The sequence below is a fragment of the Mustela erminea genome, chromosome 3 (assembly GCF_009829155.1).
Source record: "Mustela erminea isolate mMusErm1 chromosome 3, mMusErm1.Pri, whole genome shotgun sequence".
Lineage (NCBI taxonomy): Eukaryota > Metazoa > Chordata > Mammalia > Carnivora > Mustelidae > Mustela > Mustela erminea.
The window spans coordinates 23,763,430-23,788,780 of NC_045616.1; the positions used below are offsets into that span (position 1 = coordinate 23,763,430).

Genomic DNA, 25,351 nt, shown 5'->3' on the forward strand with positions numbered 1-25,351 from the left:
GGAGGCAGGCCAAGGGATGTGACTCCCATGACATTTGGTTAATCTAGGAATGGTGGGCCCAGGCTTCCCAGCCCTGCTTAACTGCTAGTCAGGTCTTTACTCCTGTCTCCTCAAAGGGCATAGAAAGGAATAAATCTCCTTAATCTGTCATCAAGCAAGCATTCTACTTCCAAGTATGAATTCCTCTGAAGGAAATTATTCAACACAGTTATCCTGGAACCTTGGGAGGCATCTCCAGCAGAAACCTGAGTCCCAAGAACACCTGAGACCTTCTCTTACTCCTAGGGCCCTCACCTCTTCTACAATCCAGCCCCCAGCAGTTTCCCCTTCCAGACAGTCTCCTTTTTTCAGGTAGAGATGATATGTGAGTGGTCATTGCTCTTTAGTTTGTATGACACCATCTTGCAATTCTGCATGGTGTGAACTGCCTTCTTTTCCCTCCTTCTTGGGAGAGCAGTGGAGATAGTTGAAAGGGGTTGTCTGCTCCTGGTGGTGGTGTGCTGGGAGTGGTGGTGGTGGTGGATGTGCATAAACAAAAATGGGCCCTAGGGCTTCTTAGAGATGAAGCCCCTCTCAGTAGAGTCTGGCCTACTCTACTGCTTCTCCTGGAGGGGCTGGAAAGAGTTCTGTTTATTTGTATGAAGACAACTTCAAGCCAAAATTTTTCTCTTTCTGGCATCTATATGCCAGTATTCTTAGTATTCTTTGTCTGCCTACTCTTTTCCTTCTCTACCCTTTTCTTTCTCTTCAGCAAAGTCAAGGTCAGATGGAAAGTATGGCAGCTGAAGCCCTTACAGACTCCATGCTTCACGTGTTCCTGGAGGACCTCCAAGCTGGGAAAGACCTGGCAGCAGGCCATGCAACTGAAGCCACTATCCAGGGCCACGAGCCATTCAGGCATCTTGGCCCTGGGATATTCCTCAGCAGCTGGAGGCACTGGTGGAATGTCAGCCTCCTTCCCTTTCTCCTGCTCTTCTATTGTCTGCCTGGATGCACTGCAAGTTGGTGGCTCCTTAGTAGTGCAAGAGGGGGTGACTGCTCCCTGGAGATCAGAAAAGGTCTTTTTTTTTTTTTCTTTTTTGAATTTGGTGGGAGGCTCCAGGCTTTCCTGTTCATCATTGAAGACAGCCACCCTCCTTTTTGTTCTTACATTCATATAGTAGACATTCATGAATGTTTCCTCTTCTGTGTTTGCTGAGGACACAGAAGGCTTAGGATCATCAGCCAGTTGCAAAGTAAGGAGCTATATAGAAAGGGTGAGGAAGTCTCACATTTCTTGGAACAAGCAACAAGCTGGTCTGTTTGAGGATCTCCTAGGAAAGAAAATTTCAAGTGTAAGACAAATAGAATAAGTCCGCAGTATCTGGAGGAGGCGAGATGCCCATGAGACTATTCCTATGCAGACATGTGGAGCCTAGGTATATACACATGTGATATTTCAGAATTCTCTGAGTGCTATGCTTTGAGGTGTGCACATGGTCTAGCTATGTGGGCTATGAGGGGTGTGGTGTGTCTTGTGGAGTTGCAAGTGTGTTTTGGGACACAGCTGGTGAGTGGTTGGTTTTTTTCTTTCTTTTTGTTTTTTTTTTTCTTCAGTGTTTTGTGTATTTGAGAGAGACAGGAGGGGTGGAGGGAGAGGGACAAGCAGACTCTCTGCTGAGCATGGAGCCTGACGCAGGCCTCGATCACATGACCCCGAGATCATGACCTGAGCCAAAACCAAGCGTTGGCTGCCCAAATGACTGAGCCACCCAGGAGAACCTGATGAGTGTTTCTGACGATGGTGCAAGGTGATGGCAGATGAGTGTGTGCATGCGTATTCCACAGTGGGGCAGAGCATATGAACAAGTGCAGGACCGGTGCCGTTTCTTGTCATGAGACAACAGGACTTAGGGTGTTACCAGAAGTGACCTGAGCTCCCAGAACATGCAGCTCTGTGAAGTGCCAATGTCTTCGTGCATGAAGTGGCACATGGATGAGTAAGGCTCTATATGAAGGTGCACTCCTCTCAGGGTGTACCAATTTTCCACAATTTGGCTTAGTGTGAGATAGTTAAACAGGTGATTGGTGTGAGGGGATGTAAATTCCGTATGGCATTAGTGTGTAAATGGGTGAGTCTGATTGTGTGAAGGAGTGAGGGTATGAGGGCATAGCTGCGCCCTCACATACAAGAGAATGGGAAGATTGATGAAGAATGAAGGCATGTCTAAAAGCAAAGGGAAGGAGAAATGGGACCATAACTGTAGGAAGGCAGACAGATGCAGGAGTGTGTGTGAGGAGTCTATGCTCACCTGAGGGGGAAGACTATGATGAAAGGCCCACACCAGCACAGTGCTCTTCCCGGCCCCCAGCTGTCCCAGCACTCTCACGAGTAACTGGGTCCTAACCCTGGAGGCACATTCCCATTTGTCCCTCTGCAGAGCCTTCAGTCTTAGTGCCTCTGCCCTGAAGCCCTCTTCAGATTTTTTTTTGTTTTTTTGTTTTTTTTTTTAATTTATTTTTTATTTATTTTCAGCATAACAGTATTCATTGTTTTTGCACCACACCCAGTGCTCCATGCAATCTGTGCCCTCTCTAATACCCACCACCTGGTTCCCCCAACCTCCACCCCCCCCCCGCCACTTCAAACCCCTCAGATTGTTTTTCAGCAAAGGAAACAGTTACCAAAATCAAAAGACAACTGACAGAATGGGAGAAGATATTTGCAAACGACATATCAGATAAAGGACTAGTGTCCAGAATCTATAAAGAACTTAGCAAACTCAACACCCAAAGAACAAATAATCCAATCAAGAAATGGGCAGAGGACATGAACAGACATTTCTGCAAAGAAGACATCCAGATGGCCAACAGACACATGAAAAAGTGCTCCATATCACTCGGCATCAGGGAAATACAAATCAAAACCACAATGAGATATCACCTCACACCAGTCAGAATGGCTAAAATCAACAAGTCAGGAAATGACAGATGCTGGCGAGGATGCGGAGAAAGGGGAACCCTCTTCAGATTTTTAAGTGGAGACTTAAATAAGACGGCTTGGGCTGAACAGCTCAGTTGTACCTCCCATCCATGCTCAGACCCCACCTGTGTATTTCCCTTACCATCCTCATTAGCACGAATGATCTCAGATAAGGACGAGAAACAGGAGAAGTACTGTGAGGCAGAGGATTGTTGTTCTGCTGCCTCACCACCAGGAGGGACCACGGCAGAGGACTTAGGATGGGGTGCACCCTCTTGGGTCGTCTTGAATTCTGGTGAATGGAATAAAAATAAAACAATATATTGAGATGCGGCATCTTCTGCAGTCTGTATCCTTTCAAAAGAGCCACACTGAGTAAACACTCTAAGTTAGACAACATTACCACACATGACATTTGCTCTCACAGAGCAAGTGTCTGAGTGCTATGCTTTGAGGTGTGTACATGGTCTAGCTATGTCGGCATGAGGGTGTGGTGTGTCTTGTGGAGTTGCAAGTGTGTTTTGGGACACAGCTGGTGAGTCGTTGGTTTTGACTTAAGGAACAGGCTATGGGATTTTTTAACAATGCTTATCTTCTTTTTTTTTTTCTTTTTCAATATTTTATTTATTTATTTGACAGAGAACACAAGTAGGCAGAGAGACAGGCAGAGAGACAGGAGGAAACAGGTTCCCTGCCAAGCAGAGAGCCTGATGTGGGGCTCCATCCCAGCACACCGGGATCGTGATCCAGGCTGAAGGCAGAGGCTTTAACCCACTGAGCCACGCAGGCACCCCAACAATGCTTACCTTTTTAACACTCCCCAAAAGGAGATTTTATAGGTCAAGAATATAGAGTGGAATGGCACTTACCTGATGCCAGCTATCAAGGGTAAATTTAAATAATAAATGTCACACCCTCCTGTTAACAAATCTCCCTACTGATGCAAAGCTATCCAAGGAGAAGTACAGGGAGAGTACAAGGGAAAAAGAAAGAAAAAGAAGGCTGAAAGTCAGCCTTCCCAATCTTTGTCTGCTTATTTTCTGTCTCTGACCACTGGTGGAAGGTAGAATGAGGATTGAGTAAGCAAGAAAATTGTGAGGGAGAGCTGATATCCCTAACCTTCCTCCAGTCCTCTCCTTTGAATTCTGCCACTTCATATTGAATATGTAGCTGGAAGGAAAAGGGACAAGTGAGGTTAATTTCTGTAATGGTCTTTCCTAAAATTTCCAGATTTATGACTGTGAGGCAGGGCAGTTTAAGAGCACAGGCTTGAGGTTGAGCTCACAGTGTGAATCCCAAATCTGTCACTTAGTACTTGTTGGAGGTTGGGTAAGTGAGTTGAACCTTCAGTGCCCCAATTTCTTCCTCTTAATATGGTGGCCATCTTATGGAGTTGAAGATTAAGTAATAAAAGTCTTAATACACTTCCTGGATGATTGTTAACACTCGATAAATATGCATCAAGAGTTGTCTTTATGCTGTTTTTGTACAAGATGGGTGTAAAAAATTACAAATTTAAGTCAAATGTCAGGATTTAGCACTGAGATTTGGGCCAGTGCAAACTGAAGACATTTGAAATAGCTAACTTACTTACAGCACTTACTCTGTGTAAATATTTTCACATCCTACTTAATTTTAATGATGCTAGTCATTTAAGTCAATTTCCCTTCTCTGTTCTCCTTTATAAGTCCAAAATGGCAATTCTCATTTGCCTTTGATAATCTGATGAAAGCGCTGCTTTTGTAAAATTCTCCTGAAAATTGGTTTGGTGCTGCTTTGATGAATATGTTTCCATTTTCATTTAAATGCACTTTAAAATGGGTGCTCTGACTGATTAGATGCAAAAGTTATATGTTTTCTGGCAAGGGCTGTCTTTTACTACCTGTGGTGATAAAAACATTTTTTCTTATGGAGATGAAAGGATATTTAACATTTCACTTGTCAAATTACCTGTAGTTAAGTTTCTTTATGGGAGTTTGCATAAAAGGAAAAAGTAATGTTCTACAAGCTTTTAATAAACTAACCCAATCACCCCAGGAGAAAGTACTTACTCACTGACAGATGGTTTACAAACATAAATCTTTTCACAGAGGCATCAGTGCTAAATGCCTGGTGCCAAAATTTGAGATTTCTTGAGGAATTTATTTTATTTTATTTATTTTATTTTTTAAACTACATTTAAAAATAATTTTTATTGGTATAGTTTATTACCTATATACCCATAATAAAAGGGTTTTTTTCCATAATAAAAGTTTATCTTAGTTTGGCTAACAGGCATAACTTAACAAAGGTGATCTATTTTCTATTTTTTTTAAATATTTTGTTAATTTGAGAGAGACAGAGAGAGAACAAGCAGTGGGGAGAGGCAAAGGGAGGAGAGAGAGAGAGAGGCAGACACCCCGCTGAGCAGGGAGCCCAGTGAGAGGCTCCATCCCAGGACCCTGGGATCATGACCTAAGTTGAAGGTAGATGCTTAACCTAATTAACTACCCAGGGGCCCCAAAAATGATCTGTTTTCAATTGTTATAATTTCCTCCAAATAATTTTCTATTATTACTTTAAATTTATCTTGACATTTATTTTCAAGGCAAAAACACTAGAGTTGAACCAGTGAAATGTATTTCATGATAAGCACAAATGGAAAATAGGAGACAATTATAAATCCAAAATCATTTCATAGAGCAAACATTCTGGAGCACATTACTGAAAATGAGTTTAAATATATACTTGGTTTGTGAAAGGCTTACATAAACGTAACTTGAACACACTTAAAAAAGAAAAACAGAGACAAAAACAAACTTATTTCCAGGACTACTCCAAAGAGGCTGAGTCAAATACATGTTTAAATAATAGGCTAGATCAAAACAAATGAAATCTTGCCATTTGCAATGATCTCCCTGATGGGAAGAACTTGAGAGGCAATGTGGGGGGATGGTAGAGAAGGAAAAAATGAAACAAGATGGGATCAGGAGGGAGACAAACCATAAGAGACTCATAATCTCACAAAACAAACCGAGGGTTGCTGGGGGAAGGGGAGTAGGGAGAGGGTGGCTGGGTTATGGACACTGGGGAGGGTATGTGCTATGGTGAGTTCTGTGAAATGTGTAAGCCTGATGATTCACAGACCTGTACCCCTGGGGCTAATAATACATTTATGTTAATAAAAAATAAAAAGCAAATTAAATAATAGGCTAGTAAAAAAAAAGAAAAAAAAATTAGATGGAAATGTCCACAGAGAATTCACTGATCACTCATCAAATGTGCATTTGATTAAAACAATTTTAATTTGTTATTCGAAAGAACAGCAACTCTTGCTTGCTTCCCATAAACCATGAGGAAGTAGCTGCAATTGTTTATTTTTAAAGAGACAGATTTTTTTTAAAAGATTTTATTTATTTATTTGACAGACATAAATCACAAGTAAGCAGAGAGACAGGCAGAGAAAGAGGAGAAAGCAGGCTCTCTGATGGGCAGAGAGCCCTATATGGGGCTCTACCCCAGGACCCTGGGATCATGACCTGAGCTGAAGGCAGAGGCTTTAACCCACTGAGCCACCCAGTGCCCATAAAGAGACAAATTCTTGATCTCAACTTTATTTTGCAATTCAGAGCAGTTTTCCCCCCATAATTTCTTTCCAGAGCTCTTGGATTCTGAGAAAGAACAGGAAAGCATGGATTCAGACTTCCTGTTGTCAATCCTTGAACAGTTTTTGCCATTTCCTCTAACTCTATAGGCTTCAAGGATGTCTTTTTAGGGTAATGCTTTTTGGGGCTTCTCTATTCCTTAACTGAAGAATGGCAACCACTTTCCCTCTTTCTTTTTTTTTTTTTTTTTTAAAGATTTTATTTATTTACTTGAGAGAGAGACAGTGAGAGAAAGCATGAATGAGGAGAAGGTCAGAGAGAGAAGCAGACTCCCCATGGAGCTGGGAGTCCGATGCGGGACTCGATCCCGGGACTCCAGGATCATGACCTGAGCCGAAGGCAGTCGTCCAACCAACTGAGCCACCCAGGCGTCCCCACTTTCCCTCTTTCAATATGAACAATAATTTTCCCAATGAAGAAGCCATCATCACCGTCAAATCACTAACCTCAGACAGGGAAGTTGGTAAAACTTTTCTTCTTCTTATCTTTCTTCCCCATCACTCCTACTGCTAACAGGGCTTTCAGACTTTTTCTTTCTCTCTCTCTTTCTCTCTCTCTCTCTTTTTTTTTTTTTTTTTTTGTTCACTTAATGTTTTTATGCTGGGGTCAGCTGGTGTCTTCTAGAGTTCAGGGGGAACTACAAAGTCTTTTTCAGAAGGCAGTGATGGAAAATTTGAAATGGGCACTCATTTGGGCCCAAGTTCCATCTTGGCTGTTTTTTTTTTTTTTTTCCTTTTAAATGATTTATTGGTTTGTCAATATTTTGGCTTCTTTTCATGTTTGCTCACTTCAGATAATTACTTCACACCATCATTTACTTGTATCATAATCATAATCATAGTCATTATGTTTCTTGTCCTTAGAATAGTTTTCTTCCAAAGCTTTCTTTAAGGACTTGACTTCAATAACATTCTGCATTGCATCTTTGAAAGCTCTGACAGCAGCATTTTCATGTTTTATGAAAGCCAGTGAATCCTGCTGAAGACATAACAGAACTAGGATTTTTAGATTTTTAGACAGATAATACCTTGAAGAAGAAAGAACTCAGGCAATAAAGCAAACCTAAAGTTTATTTGGGGTCTTTAGGAATTTGAATCGGTGAGTCAGCGATTCAGAAGGAAAACGAAAAGTGCTCCAAGGAGGGAGGAGAAATAGTTTATAAAGGCAAAACCAAATGCTTGTATAAGTTGTTTTGAAAAAAATTATGATGGACATAGGTAAAAATAATTAACACTGATCTAGATAGGCCAGGTTACTACGCTAACTGCTAGGCTGGAGTATGGCAAAATAAATCTCATTCTGAAAATTCCAACAGGATATGCTATTTGTGGTTGGCAGTCTAAAAAGTTCATGTTCTATCCAAGTACAACTGAGCATAAGCCTAACCTGCCCAGGGTCCCGCGGCTTTAATATATGGCCTCTTGACATTTTTACTTCATTTTAGATGCTTCTGTTCACAATATCAATTCTACTCCCTTTATTTAACAGTCAAATACATAAAATTACTTTTAGTGTCAAAGTGGTAACTATTGTTAAAATAGGAGAAGATTCCAAATATCTTCATTTTCAATGCTCCTTCCACTGTATCATAACTGCTGCTTAAAGATTCCTTTATTTTTTTAATTTATTTATTTTCAGCATAACAGTATTCATTATTTTTGCACCACACCCAGTGCTCCATGCAATCCATGCCCTCTATAATACCCACCACCTGGTACCCCGACCTCCCACCCCCACCCCCCGCCCCTTCAAAACCCTCAGATTGATTTTCAGAGTCTATGGTCTCTCATGGTCCACCTCCCCTTCCAATTTCCCCCAACTCCCTTCTCCCCTCTAACTCCCCATGTCCTCCATGCTATTTGTTATGCTCCACAAATAAGTGAAAAACATATGATTGTCTAATTATTCATGGAGTTAATCATTTAAAAAAGAATAAAGAAAAGAAAGGAGGAGGTAGGGGAGGAGGAGGAAGAGCAGGAAGAGGAAAGATTTCTTGCTTTATTGCTTTCCCTCTGTAGTTAACCCTTGAAAAACATGAGTTTGAACTCCAAAGGTCTACTTTCACACAGATTTTTTTTATTAAAAGAGTACAGTATGTAAATGTGTTTTCTCTTCCTTATAACTTCAATAACATTTACTTTTCTCTACCTCACTTTACTGTAAGAATACAGTAGAGAATACATCTAACATACAAAATCTGTGTTAACCAACTGTTCATGTTATTGGTAGGGCTTCTAGTCAACAGTGGGTAACTCGTAGGTAAGTTTTGGGGGAGTCAAGTTGTGCATGTATTTTCCACTATGAAGAAGGGGTTGGTGTGCCAACGCTTGTGTTGTCTGAATGTCACCAGCACTAGGATTTCTTGATTTTCCTCAAATATTTAATATGCTTGAAGGTTCTAACCCCAAGTCTATTCTCTCTTTCTGAACTCTTCTGAAAATTCTTTTACTTCATTACTTCAAGCTGCCGGTTGTCACCTCCCACCTCCATGAAGAGAGGTCTCCAGTGTGTATCTGCAGCCCTATTCTGGCTTTAGCCACTCTTCAGATATCACTTTGGGTGAACAAGCAACATGCAGATGTCAGACAGCAAAAGAAAACAAGAGTTACAAAGTATCAAAAAACACATTGAAATCCAGGCATCAGGAAGGAAAATGTTATGGGGGTGGGGAGACTACTGCAATTAGAGAATGCACTGGCCATCTGATCCCTAAGTGCCTTAAAGGTCAGACAGAAAGGACATTTTTGGGGAGGAATAAACAAGACCACAAACAACCAGGTGTGGGGGAATGAACAGGTGGCATGATCAGCCATTTGAGCAAGGAATGCTTTTATGTACGTCCGTAAGCTTTCTCTTTGGTCCTCATTCTTGGGAGGGGCCATAAAAGAAGAGCTGTTTTATGTTCCACTGCCTTGGAGAACCTCAGGAGCAAGCCAGAGATCAGAGGGGAGGAGAAGAGTCCAACTAAATTTTAGTGAAGTCACATGCCTGGGCATTTTGTTCAGGTCCATCAGTGAGAACAAAGAGGGTGGTTAATCCCTCCTGAGGCAAAGAATGGGGATTTAGAATTGCTGTGTCTAGACTTGTCAAGGGTAATCAAGGGGAACACTGCAAAACTTACATCATACAGAGAAGGGTGATTCTTTGCATCAAGCTGTTTCACAGAATGCAAAATGTAGGGGGATTTCTTAATCATTGCTGTTTTCCAGGAGTACAGAAATCAGTAAACTTGAACACTGCCAAAACAAAACCAGACTTTCCTTTTACCTCATGAGGTATTATTTTACCTCATGACAATGTTTCTCCATCATACCTTCCCTGTTCTCATCAGTACAATTACTGAGAGCTCAGCAGCTCTGTGACCAGAGCCCACTCAGAGCATTTTTTAAAGTGATTGCCCTTGAGCACATAGTACCCCACATTGATGCAGGTAAGGTTATCATACGTGCTTAGGTAAGTGATGGGCAATTCCTCCTTCTCCACCTTCTTCTTGACAATCATACTGTATCTAGAATAACCCTCAACTTGAGAAGGCTATTACACATGTCCAGGAGAAGATTATATCCATAAGAGTCTTCTATCATCAGAAATCTCTCTACTGTACACCATTCATCAAATCCTTATACTAGTCCCTATTTGACTTCTTTCTGGCCCAAATTCCTTATTTCCTAAAATCCCTTTCACTGTGTCTTCAGGACTGCCCCACTGACAACAACTCCCTATGATGCTCCAACTTCCTCTCAGGGCATTCCCTGTCCACCACCTTGATGACACTACTCTCCCATGGCCTATCAAGTGGACACTGCTTTCTCCCCTACCCAGTATCTCTTCAGCTTCAATCATGCCAAATGGGGTGGGTGAGGAATGAGAGAATTCTGTTGGTATTTATCAAGTTGATATTATATTTATAAATAAATTTATGGATAACTGATGTCTTTTTGATGTTAAATCCTACATATTTCAAAATATTGAAAGCAGGGGTACCTGGGTGGCTCAGTGGGTTAAGCCTCTGCCTTTGGCTCAGGTCATGATCTCAGGGTCCTGGAATCGAGCCCCGCATCGGGCTCTCTGCTCAGCGGGGAGCCTGCTTTCTCCTCTCTCTGTCTCTGCCTGCCTCTCTGCCTATTTGCGATCTGTCAAATAAATAAATAAAATCTTTAAAAAATATATTGAAAGCATTTTCATTTTTTCAAGTCTCCTTTAGGTTTTTGGTTTCTTCAGAAACACTTTAATTTTTCACATCTAGCTTACTGCTACTTAAGGGTATTTAAAGGTATTTTATGGGGTGCCTGGGTGGCCCAATCGGTTAAGCATGCAACTCTTGGTTTCAGTTCAGATCTGATCTCAGAATCACGAGACTGTTAGGCTCCAAGTTAGGCTCCACACTCAGCAAGAAGCTTGCCTTAGATTCTCTCTCCCTCTCTTTCTGCCCCTTCCCACCATGTTCATGATTTCTCTCTAAAACAAATAAATCTTTAAAAATAAAAAAATAAATAATTTATTATTATAATAAATTAAATTATAATAATAAATAATAAATAAAATAATAATAATAATTAATTTTATTTTACTTTGCTGTTTTAAAGGGGATATACTCCTCAACATGTTGTGTAGCAAAATGCTTTTACATGTGAAGATTATTGATTTATACATTAATTTTGTTTATCTTAACCCTCAATTTTGTTCTAATTAACTTGGCTAGCTGTGGTCACTAATACTTCAAATAGTAATAGTAGTAATGGTAATAGTGATCATTTTTATACTTTTTTTAAAAAGATTTTATTTATTTATGACAGAGACCATAAGTAGGCAGAGAGGCAGGCAGGGAAGGGGAAGCAGGCTTCCTGCTGAGCAGAGAGCCTGATGTGGGGCTCGATCCCAGGACCCTAAGATCATGACTTGAGCTGAAGGCAGAGGCTTTAACCCACTGAGCCACCCAGGCTCCCCGATATACTTTTTTTTTTTTTTATTATAGAAGGAATATGCCATTTTTTCCTCCTAAGTTGTTGGATTTTAAGTCACAATAAATATTTTTGTCATGTTAGGTAAATAGTAACTACTAATCATCTGAAAATCAAGAACAGCTGTTAAAAATTACGAGATGCTTTTTCCTCATCTATGGAGATTTATTATAGGGGACTTATCTTTAAGCATATAATGAATATTACTACTATACTTCTTAATATCAAATACCCATGTTCTTGGAATAAATTCTACCCTAGTCATAATGTACTGTCTGTGCTATGGGAGAGTTACTTTGCCTTTTTTCTTAGTTGATGTATTTCTTCCTGGGTTGTATCCATTCTGCAATTCAACTTATTTCTTGAGTTGGTTTTTTCATCAACTATTTCATCAATTATTTTTCAGACTCAGTATTTCCAGTGACGATTTCTAATGTCTTATTTTTCTTGCTTAATGTTTCTGTTATCATCCCCTGTATTTATTCTGCCTCTTCCTATAAATTGATTTTCACCTGTTAAAATGGTACATTTTTTAAAACTTTTTATTTATTTGACAGGGAGAGAGTACAAGGAGGGAGAGCAGCAGGCAGAGGCAGAGGGAGAGCCAGACACCCCACTGAGCAGGGAGCCCAATTCAGACCTCAATCCCAGGATCCTGAGTTCATGACCTGAGACAGATGAAGACACTTAACCAACTGAGCCACCCAGGTGCTCCCAAAATGGTCTGTTTTATTGTGTTTTTTTTTTTTTCACTAATGGTTGTTCTGTGAAAACAGCCTTTAATGTTTTCTCTCTGATTTCATATTTTCCTGGGGAAACTGGCTCCTAAGCCTAGTAATTTGAATCCATGTACAGAGATCAAGTTGCAAGTCCCAGCCTCCAGGTTTGAAGGATAGAAATGGCATTGCTACTCAGGGCAAAGACCACTGACAATTCTTTTTCCATGGGTAAATCACTATCCCTTGTGTTATGTTGTTACTTACTCCCATCTTCAACTGGAGCATCTGAGAATAATTCTGATGTTACCTCACCATCCTGGTTAGCCCAGTGCTAGATTTTTTTGTTTGTTTGTTTTTATTTTCTGCTTTAGGAAACAAATATCATGGCACTGACCCACAAAAGGTAGTGATGGGAAGACCAGATCATACTTAAAAACCTCTTCCTCTGGGGCTCCTGGGTGGCTCAGTCAGTTAAGCATCTGCCTTTGGCTCAGGTCATGGTCCCGGGGTCCTGGGATCAAGTCCCCGCATCAGGCTCCCTGATGGGCAGAAAGCCTGCTTCTCCCTCTCCCACTCTCCCTGCTTGTGTACCCTCTCTTGTTGTGTCTCTCTCTGTCAAAGAAATAAATAAAATCTTTAAAAAAAAATAAAATAAAAACCTCTTCCTCACTCATATTCATATATGCATTATTTTTCTATATCCCACTCTTGGATGTTATCCCACTCTTGGATTCTACCCATCCACTTGTATTTCTTACCCTTAGTGTTTCTTATTTTTTATCATAGTTTAACAAACCCATCAGCCTCCTTAAGCCTTTGGTACCATGTCCACAACAGTGATTGTACAAGGAAAAATGCAGGTCCATGCTATTTCACCATATTTGGAGGAAATAGAAGTCTCAATGCATTTCTACTCAGAATTTTTTTTTTAAGTCATTAGACTGATGCAAAGTAGTTCAGGGCTGAAAAGTGATTGAGGCAACCTGATAATACTCCTAGCAATTGACTTTAAGCACCACTAATATATCTGAAGTAAAAGACCAACTTATTTTAGTTTAATATTTTACCAGGTTTGAGAAGATACCAAGGCCAAGACTGTCCAATCCCAAAATGCCTAGCCACACTCAGTTAAGAGTTGTAACTGAACTCAGTTCCCCAAGATGTGTCCCAATGACATCTTTGCCAAGAAACTAAGTGAAGTGTCTATGAGATTAGTTCATATTGGTACTGACACAGCTGCTGAAATTCTCTGATAAAAGTACTTTTCCTCTCCAAACAGAAGCATCCACTTCTTTGGTGACTTAAAAGTTTTCAGAATACTACCTCCCACTTCCTGTTTTCTTTTCTTTTTTCTTTCTTTCTTTTTTTTTAGATTTTGTTTATTTATTTGACAAAGAGAGATCACAAGTAGGCAGAGAGGCAGGCAGAGAGAGGCAGGAGAAGCAGGCTCCCCACTGAGCAGAGAGCCAGATGAGGGGCCGGACCCAGGATCCTGAGGTCATAACCTGAGCAGAAGGCAGAGGCTTAACCCACTGAGTCACCCAGGTGCCCCCCCACTTCCTGTTTTGTAGTTGTTCTGCATTCCCTGGAATGTTGAGAATCTGTAACCCTATAGACTCTTAATTTGACTAGAAATGATGGCTTCCTTCACCACCCTATCAATGGAAGAGCATTAAAACTTACATCATTCACAATTTATAAATCTATATGTCAGTATACAGGTCCATTCATTTAAGGGGGCTAGTTTCACCACTACCTTCAGCTAATTTGTAGTCAGACTAGGGGAAATTCACTGGGAATCTGTGTTTCCCTATGAGCTGGAGTATGATAACTGAGTATGATAACTGGGTATTACCAACAAATCTCAGCTATAGCCAAATACTGGAAAACTGTGGGTTCTGCTCTCTCCACTGAAATTTAAATGTCCTGTACTGGGTTCTTCCTACAACACTGGTGGTGGGATATGAGACTGTATTTCCTTCTGGTAAGTAAGAATAGATCTCTTTTGATAAATCTCTCATCCAAGAAAATCATCTAATTATTCATGTCCCTCTGGCATCCTCTTCCACCACCAACAATTTCTAGGTCAAACAGAAACCCCAGGAATGATAACTCAACAATAATAATACACAGGTGACTTTTCATACTTCACTTGGGCTTCACTGCGCCTGTCTTCTCTGGCTGCATGTTTGGGTGGGCTCATTCCTCCTGACCTGAGCCAAAAGCAGAGGCTTTAACCCACTGAGACACCCAGGTGCCCCAGGAGTTGGTATTCTTAAAACAAATCTCCTTTCATGGGCTAAAGAAAAATGAATAACACAACTTCTGGATACTTAGAAAATATATGTAATTTTGCATGACTTTCTGGACTTATTTTCCTCTTGCCACACCTGCCCATTTCAATTTCAGCTTCTTCTCTCTCCTAGCATTTCCAAAAACTTTAAGAAGGAACAATACAAGATGCATGTCTAGGAAGAGATTTAAGGATACAGTCTATAATAATCATCACATCCTTCAAGATAAAAACCTTTTTGATTCTTGGGCCGGGACTGCAACAGAATTTGAGGACCCAGAACTCCCTTTCCCTCAGAAAGATGGAGCTGTCAGCACCTTTGACAGGAATCTGCATCTAATACCCAGCTGACCTTGCGGTGTGAAGAGGATTTACCACACATGGGGAGTGGGGAAGGAGTCAGCAATACCGTGACGGAATGCTATGTCAAATAAACTGGGAGAAATGCTGCTCAGTCAGGATCTCAGGGAGACTTTAATCCTCACTAGACCAGAGCTGACATTTATATGACAAGCAGATATGAAATCTCTTCTGGGAATTCAACTGCCAGGGGCAATGGAAAAGGAAAATAAAGGCCCACTAATATGAGAGAGATGATAATAAGGCTAACAGGTTAATGGAATTCCACTTGGTCTGTGGCAACCAATACACTAGAATTTGCTGAAATATTTCCTTCCTCTCTTTTTAGGCATGTTTTTCCAATTCTTTAAAGTCTGGCTCAAGTCCAGATGCCTAATAAAGTTTCCTTGATGGCATCAATTCTATTCTTTTCTTTGCTGAATTTCCCCTTATTGTCAATCCACAATTTTAAAAAAAATTATATTTTACTCTATTCTGTTCTGCTGGTAAGTCAATATTTTGTAGATTAGAAAACCAATATGAAATGCTTATGAATGATGGTTGTTTTAATATATATGTATGTTTTATCACAGGAGCTAGAATGACTGATCCTGTGGGCAGCATCATCAGACAAGCCTTGTCTAGGAATTTTGATCCTAATGATGCTGAATGCAATGCTAGAAACCTATTGTACAACTGTCAGTAAAACTGGGTATTATTGCATATGTTGAAAGGCATATATAATTCTGAATGAAGCATTATTTAGGCAAATGTAATTCTTGTGACAAAGGAAAAAAAACTTAGTGCACATAGTTTTTTCCTTTTCTTCTTTCCTTCCTTCCTTCCTTCCTTCCTTCCTTCCTTCCTTCCTTCCTTTCATGAGATTTGAAGGTTTGTTTAGCTATACAAAATGTGTGAAAGGCAAAGGGAAAGAAGGAAACAGAAGTCAGGAACACAGAGCAGCCTGTTACTATGTGAAGTAAATGCAAACATTTTCTTCAATTCTGTATCAGTACTGTGTTCAAATCTCACAAGCTAGTTTTTCTTCTAAGGCAGTTGACATATGTTTTAAATGTTGATTCAAACAAACATACATTCCATAGGACAGTTTCCTTGGAAAACAAAACAAAATGCGTATCTTGTGGTGGGAATTTAATATGGATCAAACAAACTGAATAATAAAAATAACTTTACCAAGCACAAATCCATTTTCTGGTAAAACCTTGCTCCCTGTGGGAGAATTCAAAATAAGAGAATAATCTAATTATTTCTAATTTTGGCACAATAATAAATTTAGTGGACTGAGTTCAAATTTTTAAAAGAAAGAATATACCAACTTGGGTCAAAGAAACCATGAATAAATTCCATTTTTTTCTAGAATAATTAGTGTATGTTTTTAATTAGTTTTATATATTTCATGGATTTAAATATAAGATGAACACTGGGGCCTGGGTAGCTCAGTAATTTGAATGTCAGACTCTTGGCTTTGGCTCAGGTCATGATCTCAGGGTAGTAAGATCAAGCCCCCTGTAGGGCTCCATGTTCAGCGTGGAGTCAGCTTGAGCTCCTCTCTCTTGCTCTGGCCCTCCTCACCCCCTATGCATTCTCTCTCTCTCAAATAAATAAATCTTTTAAAAATTATAGAATATGAATATCACCAATTAACTTTTCTTACTTTTGTGATTTTATGCAAGTTATAATGGTCTTTTCCTTTAATTCATTCCAAGGGTTCTGGCTTCCAAATACCCCCAGAAGCAAGCATTTATGAATGATTACTTTTCCAAGGAAATATATCTTGTGTGATCCCTCCTCTCTTTTGCACCTCCATCCTGAACTTCATGCTCAAGCTCAATCCAACAAGCCAGTTCTCCTCCACATGCAAGCAAAGCCTTACTATTTATTTATTACTATTTCTTTCCTGAAAACTACTATTAATTTCTAATGTAATATTTGGGAAATTATCCCAGTCAATTTCTTCACATTTTATCAGTTTGTTGAATTTTCATAGTGAAATTCAGTTTCAGCTGCCCTGAACTTCATAGGGCAGATGTAGAGTATTAAGAGCAAAGGATTCCAGAGCCATTGAGAGAACAGTTGAGTAACAAATGAAGTAACAACTGCCATCAGCAATTTTTAAAAAATTCAGAATCTGTGCCTATATAATTGAACTGAGATGGGCCACAGGATTCTGGCATAGAGACCAATGGAAATCACAGTCTCTCAGCTATTGACCTCCTTAGAGTACACATTCTTAGAACACATAACTTTCTATGACTAAACTCAGGATACATTTATATTCTCAGACTTTATATGCCCAGAGTCTTTTAGGATGCAAAGTGTACCAAATCCCAAGTTCCTATAAGACACTTTGATTCACTCCTATAGTTACTATGATTGCTTTGTTTTGTTTGAATGATTTTCTATTACCCAACTCATCTCTTCTATTACATTAATAGATCCTTGGAAATGAGAAACATATTCCAAAAGCTAATATACACTTACATGCATTAAAATTGCAAATAAAAATTTATTATCTAGTCTGTGCCCAAAAAATAAAATAGTGGAAATTATTTGTAAATTAATAACTATTAATAAGTAGAAAAATGAAAGTCTCAGTCTATCATTTGATCATTTTAGAGGTAAAAACACTAAATAGTAATTGTCAGTGATATCTTCCACTCAAGGAAATGAGCTACTTCAACTAAATTGACTGGTTACTTTGGTAATTTGGTAGGAAACTCAATTAAAAATAGTCTTAAGATGATATTAGAAAAAAATTATAAATTTGATTTAAAAGTGTAATGTTAAAAAATTAAAGAAATAATATAATATGGTACTACAGGGTTAATAAGGAAATGGAGTGCTTTGACAATTTTAACAAATTTAAGTAAGTAAAATTAAAACATGTCTTCTTTTTAAATTTTATTATTTTTTTAATTTATTTTTTATTTTCAGCATAACAGTACTCATTATTTTTGCACCACACCCAGTGCTCCATGCAATTCATGCCCTCTATAATACCCACCACCTGGTACCCTGACCTTCCACCCCCCTGTCCCTTCAAAACCCTCAGATTGTTTTTCAGAGTCCATAGTCTCTCATGGTCCACCTCCCCTTCCAATTTCCCCCAACTCCCTTCTCCACTCTAACTCCCCATGTCCTCCATGCTATTTGTCATGCTCCACAAATAAGTGAAACCATATGATAATTGACTCTCTCTGCTTGACTTATTTCACTCAGCATAATCTCTTCCAGTCTCATCCATGTTGCTACAAAAGTCGGGTATTCATCCTTTCTGATGGAGGCATAATACTCCATAGTGTATATGGACCACATCTTCCTTATCCATTCGTCCGCTGAAGGGCATCTTGGTTCTTTCCACAGTTTGGCGACCATGGCCATTGCTGCTATAAACATTGGGGTACAGATGGCCCTTCTTTTCACGACATCTGTATCTTTGTGGTAAATACCCAGTAGTGCAATGGCAGGGTCATACGGAAGTTCTATTTTTAATTTCTTGAGGAATCTCCACACTGTTCTCCAAAGAGGCTGCACCCACTTGCATTCCCACCAACAGTGTAAGAGGGCTCCCTTTCTCTACATCCTCTCCAACACATGTTGTTTCCTGTCTTGATAATTTTGGCCATTCTCACTGGTGTAAGGTGATATTTCAATGTAGTTTTAATTTGAATCTCCCTGATGGCTAGTGATGATGAACATTTTTTCATGTGTCTGATAGCCATTTGTATGTCTTTATTGAGACAGGAATCCATCAGAATCCTAGAGGAGAACATAGGCAGTAATCTCTTCGATATCAGTCACAGCAAATTCTTTCAAGATATGTCTCCAAAGGCAAAGGAAACAAAAGCGAAGATGAACGCTTGGGACTTCATCAAAATCAAAAGCTTCTGCATAGCAAAGGAAACAGTCAAGAAAACAAAGAGAAAGCCCATGGAATGGGAGAAGATATTTGCAAATTACAGTACAGACAAAAGGTTGATATCCAGGATCTATAATGAACTCCTCAAACTCAACACATACAAAACAGACAATCATATCAAAAAATGGGCAGAAGATATGGAGAGACACTTCTCCAATAAAACATGTCTTAAGAGATAGCTAAACTATTGAAAATGCACAGAAAATAAGGAAAATAAAAATGTAAGATAATCAGTGTTCATGTAATTCATAAATTTCAAGGTGTGTAGGTCAAAGTATTTTACATGTGTTTAAAACTAAAATAAAGAATTAAATGATTCCTCACTGAATATTCCCAATGAAAAAATAAAATAATCATCATTTGGCTTCTTATTTTCATAACTACTTTCTTAACCTAAAATATGAAATGCTCATAAGTAAAACAATTCTTTCAGAGTATTCAAGTTAATTCTGAATATTAAACTCATGAAAAGAGCATTAAATGTATTCCAAATACCTTTTAGTATAATATGAATTAATAAAGCAAAATGTTATAAAATTTAACATTGACATTCTAGAATTATCTTCAACCAAAAAATAATTTTTCTTTAAATGTCAATTTTAAAATATGTCACTATTATGCAGATTTAAAGGCATTTAATAAAAATTATTTTTTATCAGCACTCTACTCATTCTGAGTATAAAACTGTAATAATTTGGGTTCTAACTCTTTAAGCTGAGCTTGTGCTATAAACCCAAGACTCAAAATTCTAAGCTAAGAAGATATACACTCAACAGGCATGTTATACACACAACTGTATAAATAAAAAAGTAATTTTATTTAAGAAAAAATGGCTTCGGGACACCTGGGTGGCTCAGTGGGCTAAAGCCTCTACCTTTGGCTCAGGACATGATCCTGGGGTCCTGGGATCGAGCCCTGCATCAGGCTGTCTGCTCGGCAGGGAGCCTGCTTCCTCCTCTCTCTCTCTCTCTCTGCCTGCCTCTCTGCCTACTTGTGATCTCTTTGAAATAAATAAAATCTTAAAAAAACAAAGAAAAAAGAAAAAAATGGCTTCAATAACTTCAATGACTTCATGTCAAAGTGATTATCAGAAAATATTTGTTGCATATGTTTTGATTTAAAATGTTCTTCCAGGTGCGACGGGGTGGCTCAGTAGGTTAAGCATCTGCCTGTGGCTCAGGCAGGGTCCTGAGATCTAGCCGTCAGGTGTCACGTGCCCTGAGTTCAGTGGAGAGCCCGTTTCTCCCCCTCCCACACCCCCTACTTGTGTTCTGTCGGATAAGTAAAATAAAAGTCTTTAAAAAATTTTTTTCTCTGGAATTTACTTGATTCTTCCCCAGTGAATTGTCCTTAAGGCTACTTATATAATGTGTTTACTTATACTTACCAGAAGGAGTGGGGGGAAGATAAGAATTTACAACATGTTTCATGACCCAAATCTCCAAAAGTCTTTGAAATGCTGCTCCAGGGAGACATAACCATTTTCGCTTTTGTGGTAAAATGGAAGCATGTGCTGCTTTCCTTCACACAGAGCAAATGAATCCATGCTCTTTATTTCTTTTCCTAAATATTAAAATTGACTCTCAAAAACTCTCTACCATTTACTTGTAACACACAAAATAATTCCACAGCTGTCTTAGGATCAACTCATAATTTCATTCTCTGTTAGGATTAAGGATCTGTTATTTAGAATGTTAATTTAAAAGTATGCACAGCAAAGAACCTATGGAGGGTTCACATAAAAAATAAGGTGAAAAGCTGAAAGCAACCTAAATGTCCACTGATGGATGAATGGAAAACAAAATGTGGTATACACAACTATGAATACTAAATTTCAAAAAGGAAGGATATCAACTCGTAATTTCATTCTCTGTTAGGATTAAGGATCTGTTATTTAGAATGTTAATTTAAAAGTATGCACAGCAAAGAACCTATGGAGGGTTCACATAAATAAATAAGGTGAAAAGCTGAAAGCAACCTAAGCGTCCACTGATGGATGAATGGAAAACAAAATGTGGTATACACAACTATGAATACTAAATTTCAAAAAGGAAGGAAATTCTGACATATGCTGTAAGATGGATGACCCTTGAAGACATTACACTAAGTGAAATAAACCAGTTTCAAGAAGACAAATACTGTTATGATTCTATTTATATGACCTTTATATGTACATTTATATATATTTATATATTTCATTTATGTATTTATATATGTTGGGGTCGATTCCACATTAAAACATGTTAACCCCCTAGGGCCTGCCTGGGCCTACTTAGCCATAGTGACCCATGTTGCCTAGGTAGACATTTTGTTGTCTAGAAAAGTTACTGCTCTCAGTTCCAGGTAACTGTTACTAAAACACAACACCTAAAACAAGGTAACTGTTACTAAAACACACACCTAAAATAAGGCCAATTCCAGGTAACTATTACTAAAACACATACCTAAAACAAGGCCATTGGTATCCGTTACTAAAACACACAGGTAGGAGACATCCAATCAGCCAAAGCCACATATGCAGATGTCTGCGATTGTGCCCTATAAAAACTAGCCTGTAAGACCAAGGGGCGTCGCTCTCTTCGGAGGCGGCCCTGGCCGGTCAGTCTGACTTCTAATGCTTGGCATAGAATAAAGGTTTACATAACTTTCCCTTTGTCTCAGCCTCATTTCCCTGGCCGGTCAGTCTAACTTCTAATGCTTGGCATAGAATAAGGCTTTGCATAACTTTTCTCAGTCTCGTTCCTTTGATAACGGACCCAACATATGGGGGCTCGTCCGGGATCAAATGACGAGAACTGAGCCAGCATCAGAATTTCCGGGAAAAGCCTCCGGAGGTAAGATCTCCATATTCTGTGAGATCTGGTCTGTTTGGTTGTGGAGCTCCAGGGTATGGCCCACGGGGGAGAAGCTGGACGCAGCCATGCTCTCCAGGGCTGGAGTGGATGTGGGGACGCCCCATCCCTCTTCTGGTAGATCGTCTGGGGGTCTAAGCCCCCCTAGGCGGTCATCTGGGTTTGTAGGGGGGCCAGGTAACCCTCATCTGTAGGGGGCAGGGAAAACCCCCACCAGCGGGTGAGGTCCGCTGGATCTGTGTCTTTGTCTTGTCTTTTTGTTGTCTGTTTTGTTACTCGTTTCTAGGGGACCGAGAAAATCCCCACTGGCAAATGTTTGTAGGGGACTGAGAAAATCCCCACCAGCGGCAGGTTTTAGGTAAGGGCTGCTGTGTCTGTGGTTGTCTGTATCTTGTCTTTTTGTTGTCTGTTGTGTTGTTTGTAGTGTTTGAAAAAAATGGGACAAGCAGAGAGGAAGGGGACTCTGACTCTCATCTCTCCGTTCCTCCTAATAGATGTGGGACTTCTCCCTTGCTCATTTCTTATGTTAATGGCTATAACTGGAGCCAACTGTGGTTGGTCTAACTCGAGATAGAGACTTTAAGGAATATTCCCAAGCAGCTGCCCAAACTCCCTTTGTTTAGGGGAAGTTCCTCGCCTTCTCTGGCCCAACCTCGACTGCCTAGCCCCTCTCCCTTGCTGGCGGTGCCTTCTGGCAGAACTTTGTTTGTTCTGTCTCCTCCTTCTGTTTCTGCACCAACTTGGGTGCAGCCTGCATAACTGGCTTCTAGACCATCCTCGGTGCTTCCTGCACCATGGCTCCTTCTCTCTTCACGGTCAAGAAACAAAAAGAGCACCCCCTGGACCTAACATCCCCCCCACTCCAGATATTCCCACCCGTGTCTCAGGTAAACATTAAAAATGGAGTGGGTCCAGGTGAAACGTAAATCAGTATTTAAACTAAATTAAGTATGTTGATTTAATTAAAATAGACATGGCTTTAAAGTTACATCAGTAAATGTGAAACTTCAAAGTTTACTGAAGGTCAAATAAACTCATGTTATTTGTTAAAATCTGTTAGCAAAGAAATAACTTAACTGATGATTAATTGTCTGTCTCAAAGTTTTAATGGATAATTGTTAAAATAGCTTTCAAAGTCTTTAGTAACCTGAAACACTGAAGGTTTACTTGGATGACAAATGGAATTAATTTGTTGGACATCTAGGACTTAACCAAATGGGATAAAAATACTAAAGCATTAATTACTGGAACCAGGTTTGTGCTTTTAATTTCTTACTGCAAAGAAACTAAAAATATGTAAATCTGTTGGTAAACAAGTTTTGTGTTTAACTGATTCATAAATTTGCCATCTAAAGAATTCTGTTGTAACTGTTCACAATTGGTTAATACTTAGTCATCACTAGAGACTAAAGTGTTTCTAAGAATAAAAATTCTAACTGTAACTAAGACTGAAGAAAGTAAGGAAAACACCCTATATATAAAAATTAGGAGATACCAAAAAAAGGGAATAAAAATACATTTTGTTAAATATAAAAGGTAATTTTGTCCTAAATGAGATAATTATTTTAAAAAATGGCTTGGGACAGAACCTAGATACAAAAAAATTGTAAAAGGTTTGTGAAGAAAAATCTTCAAAAAAATTTTAGGTATGGTCAGGACAGACTAAAATTAAAATGAATTTTAAAATGTAGCACATCAGAATAATAAATCACATAAAATGACTCCATGTATTCTAGATTACCAAAAGAAAAACGCCATTAAGGTTTTTATTAAAAGTTTTAATGTTGTCTAAAAAAAACAGAGGAAAAGCAGTTGACTGATGACTGATAGTAAGTTTAGAAAAATTGTACACACAAAAAAAGAGGGCTTTAGAGAGTAAATAGTTTTGTCTTAAAATAAAAATATCTGGTTGCCTCAGAACATGAAAAGAAATAAAAACTAAACTTGAGGGTATTTTGTAAGTCATAAAAGGCTTGGGGAAAGTGACTTTATTTGCCTTGGTTTATAGGTTTGAAAGAGAACAATGAAATATGTTGGAAATTTAACCATATTAGATCAGTTTTGATGGATGTATTCACAAGAAAAAAAAAAACACAAAGTTTTCTTAGATTAATTGATCAACTGTTAAGGAGAGAATATAAATGGTTTTCTCTTTGCCAGACCAGAAAAACCAGTTTCTATATTTTCTTCTATCCGTAATCCTATGTAAGCATGTGCTTTAAAATGTCTGTGATTGTGCCCTATAAAAACTAGCCTGTAATACCAAGGGGCGTCGCTCTCTTCGGAGGCGGCCCTGGCCGGTCAGTCTGACTTCTAATGCTTGGCATAGAATAAAGGTTTACATAACTTTCCCTTTGTCTCAGCCTCATTTCCCTGGCCGGTCAGTCTAACTTCTAATGCTTGGCATAGAATAAGGCTTTGCATAACTTTTCTCAGTCTCGTTCCTTTGATAATGGACCCAACAATATATACAAGAGTAGTTGAACCAGAGACAGAGAGTAGGGTAGTAGTTGCCAGGGGCTGGAGGAAAGGAAGATGAGGAGTTATTGTTTATTGGGTAGAGTTTCAGTTTTGCAAGATGTAAGGACTTTTATGGATGGATGATAGCGATAGCAGCCTAACAATGTTAACATACTTAATGGCACGGAAGTGTACACTTAACAATGGTTAAGATGGTACATTTTATGTGGCATGTATTTTACTAAATTTTTTTTTTCATTCAAGGAGCACCAAAAACAAAGAAATAATAATGGTATTTAGCTCATGAATGGATTTAAGACTGATCTTTAGAGTCAAATAGGGTTGAGTTTGAATGTTTTATTACTTACTGACTATATCCTTGGCCTCTCTAGCCTTCAGTGGGAAGGAAGTGTGTGTGTGTGTGTGTGTGTGTGCTCATTCATTCATTACTGGGTTGTTCTGATATATACATGAGAAAACATTCAACCATTTCTCTTGCCAGGTAAATATGTACAAGGGTAAACTCATTGTAATGTGGCCTATTAGGTGAAAAGAGAACAAGATTCACCATATGCAGACCATTCTTGCTTTGATTCAATTCACATCAATCATCTTCGGCCAAGAGGAGTAACTGTGGCTGCAACACAGATGCTGTGCTTAAGTGGTTTTCACTTTATTTACCTCAACAATGGACTATTTACCTATCTCTATCTATCTATCTACCTATGTCTACATCTTTGAATTAAGTAAGAAACCTGTGCTTAACTCCTAAGGATGAAAAGAGAGAGTCCCATTATTCTTGAGCTAAAGCTAGATTAAATCAATGCCAGATTTGCTCAGTGATATGTAAGTTTTATACCTATACATAAATAACTATAAAAAATATGTTATTGAAATCTGTACAAGAGGGAGAAATAAAGCCTTTATTATAGTGAGTCATGAACTCTAGAACTCTTAAGAAATCTTTCACAGAAAAAAAAAAAATATATTGTGACATTTTAGGAATACAGTAAGTAAATACATGAGATTATCAGATGGACAGAATCTAACAAGGGGCTTCCCCAGCAGAGAGCTCAATAAATGTTTCTTTCCTTCCACCCTTTCTCTTCAGTGTGCACAGCATATTAAACAGGAAGAAGAATAAAACTAAGAAAAGGAAATAAGAATATGAAATTGATGAG

At 38.9% G+C, this 25,351-nt stretch overlaps 1 protein-coding gene across 1 annotated transcript; it reads right to left on the reverse strand.

Moving 5' to 3' along the window:
- Window positions 1-679: 679 nt before the first annotated feature.
- LOC116587170 (protein FAM170A-like) lies at window positions 680-21,780 on the reverse strand. The gene is made up of 4 exons (XM_032337904.1): window positions 21,649-21,780; window positions 7,425-7,581; window positions 3,088-3,254; window positions 680-1,243 (listed from the first exon to the last, which is right to left on the reverse strand). The coding sequence occupies exons 1-4, from the start codon at window positions 21,778-21,780 to the stop codon at window positions 680-682; spliced, it is 1,020 nt and encodes a 339-aa protein (XP_032193795.1).
- Window positions 21,781-25,351: the final 3,571 nt, after the last annotated feature.

Coding starts and splice junctions, on each gene's coding strand:
- LOC116587170 (XM_032337904.1), bottom strand. CDS start 21,780: ATGGCTGCGTCCAGCTTCTCCCCCGTGGGCCATACCCTGGAGCTCCAC. Junction 7,582..21,648: donor CTGATGCTGGCTCAGTTCTC/GTCATTTGATCC, acceptor TGTCTTCAGCAG/GATTCACTGGCTTTCATAAA. Junction 1,244..3,087: donor ATGGTAAGGGAAATACACAG/GTGGGGTCTGAG, acceptor CTTTCTATATAG/CTCCTTACTTTGCAACTGGC.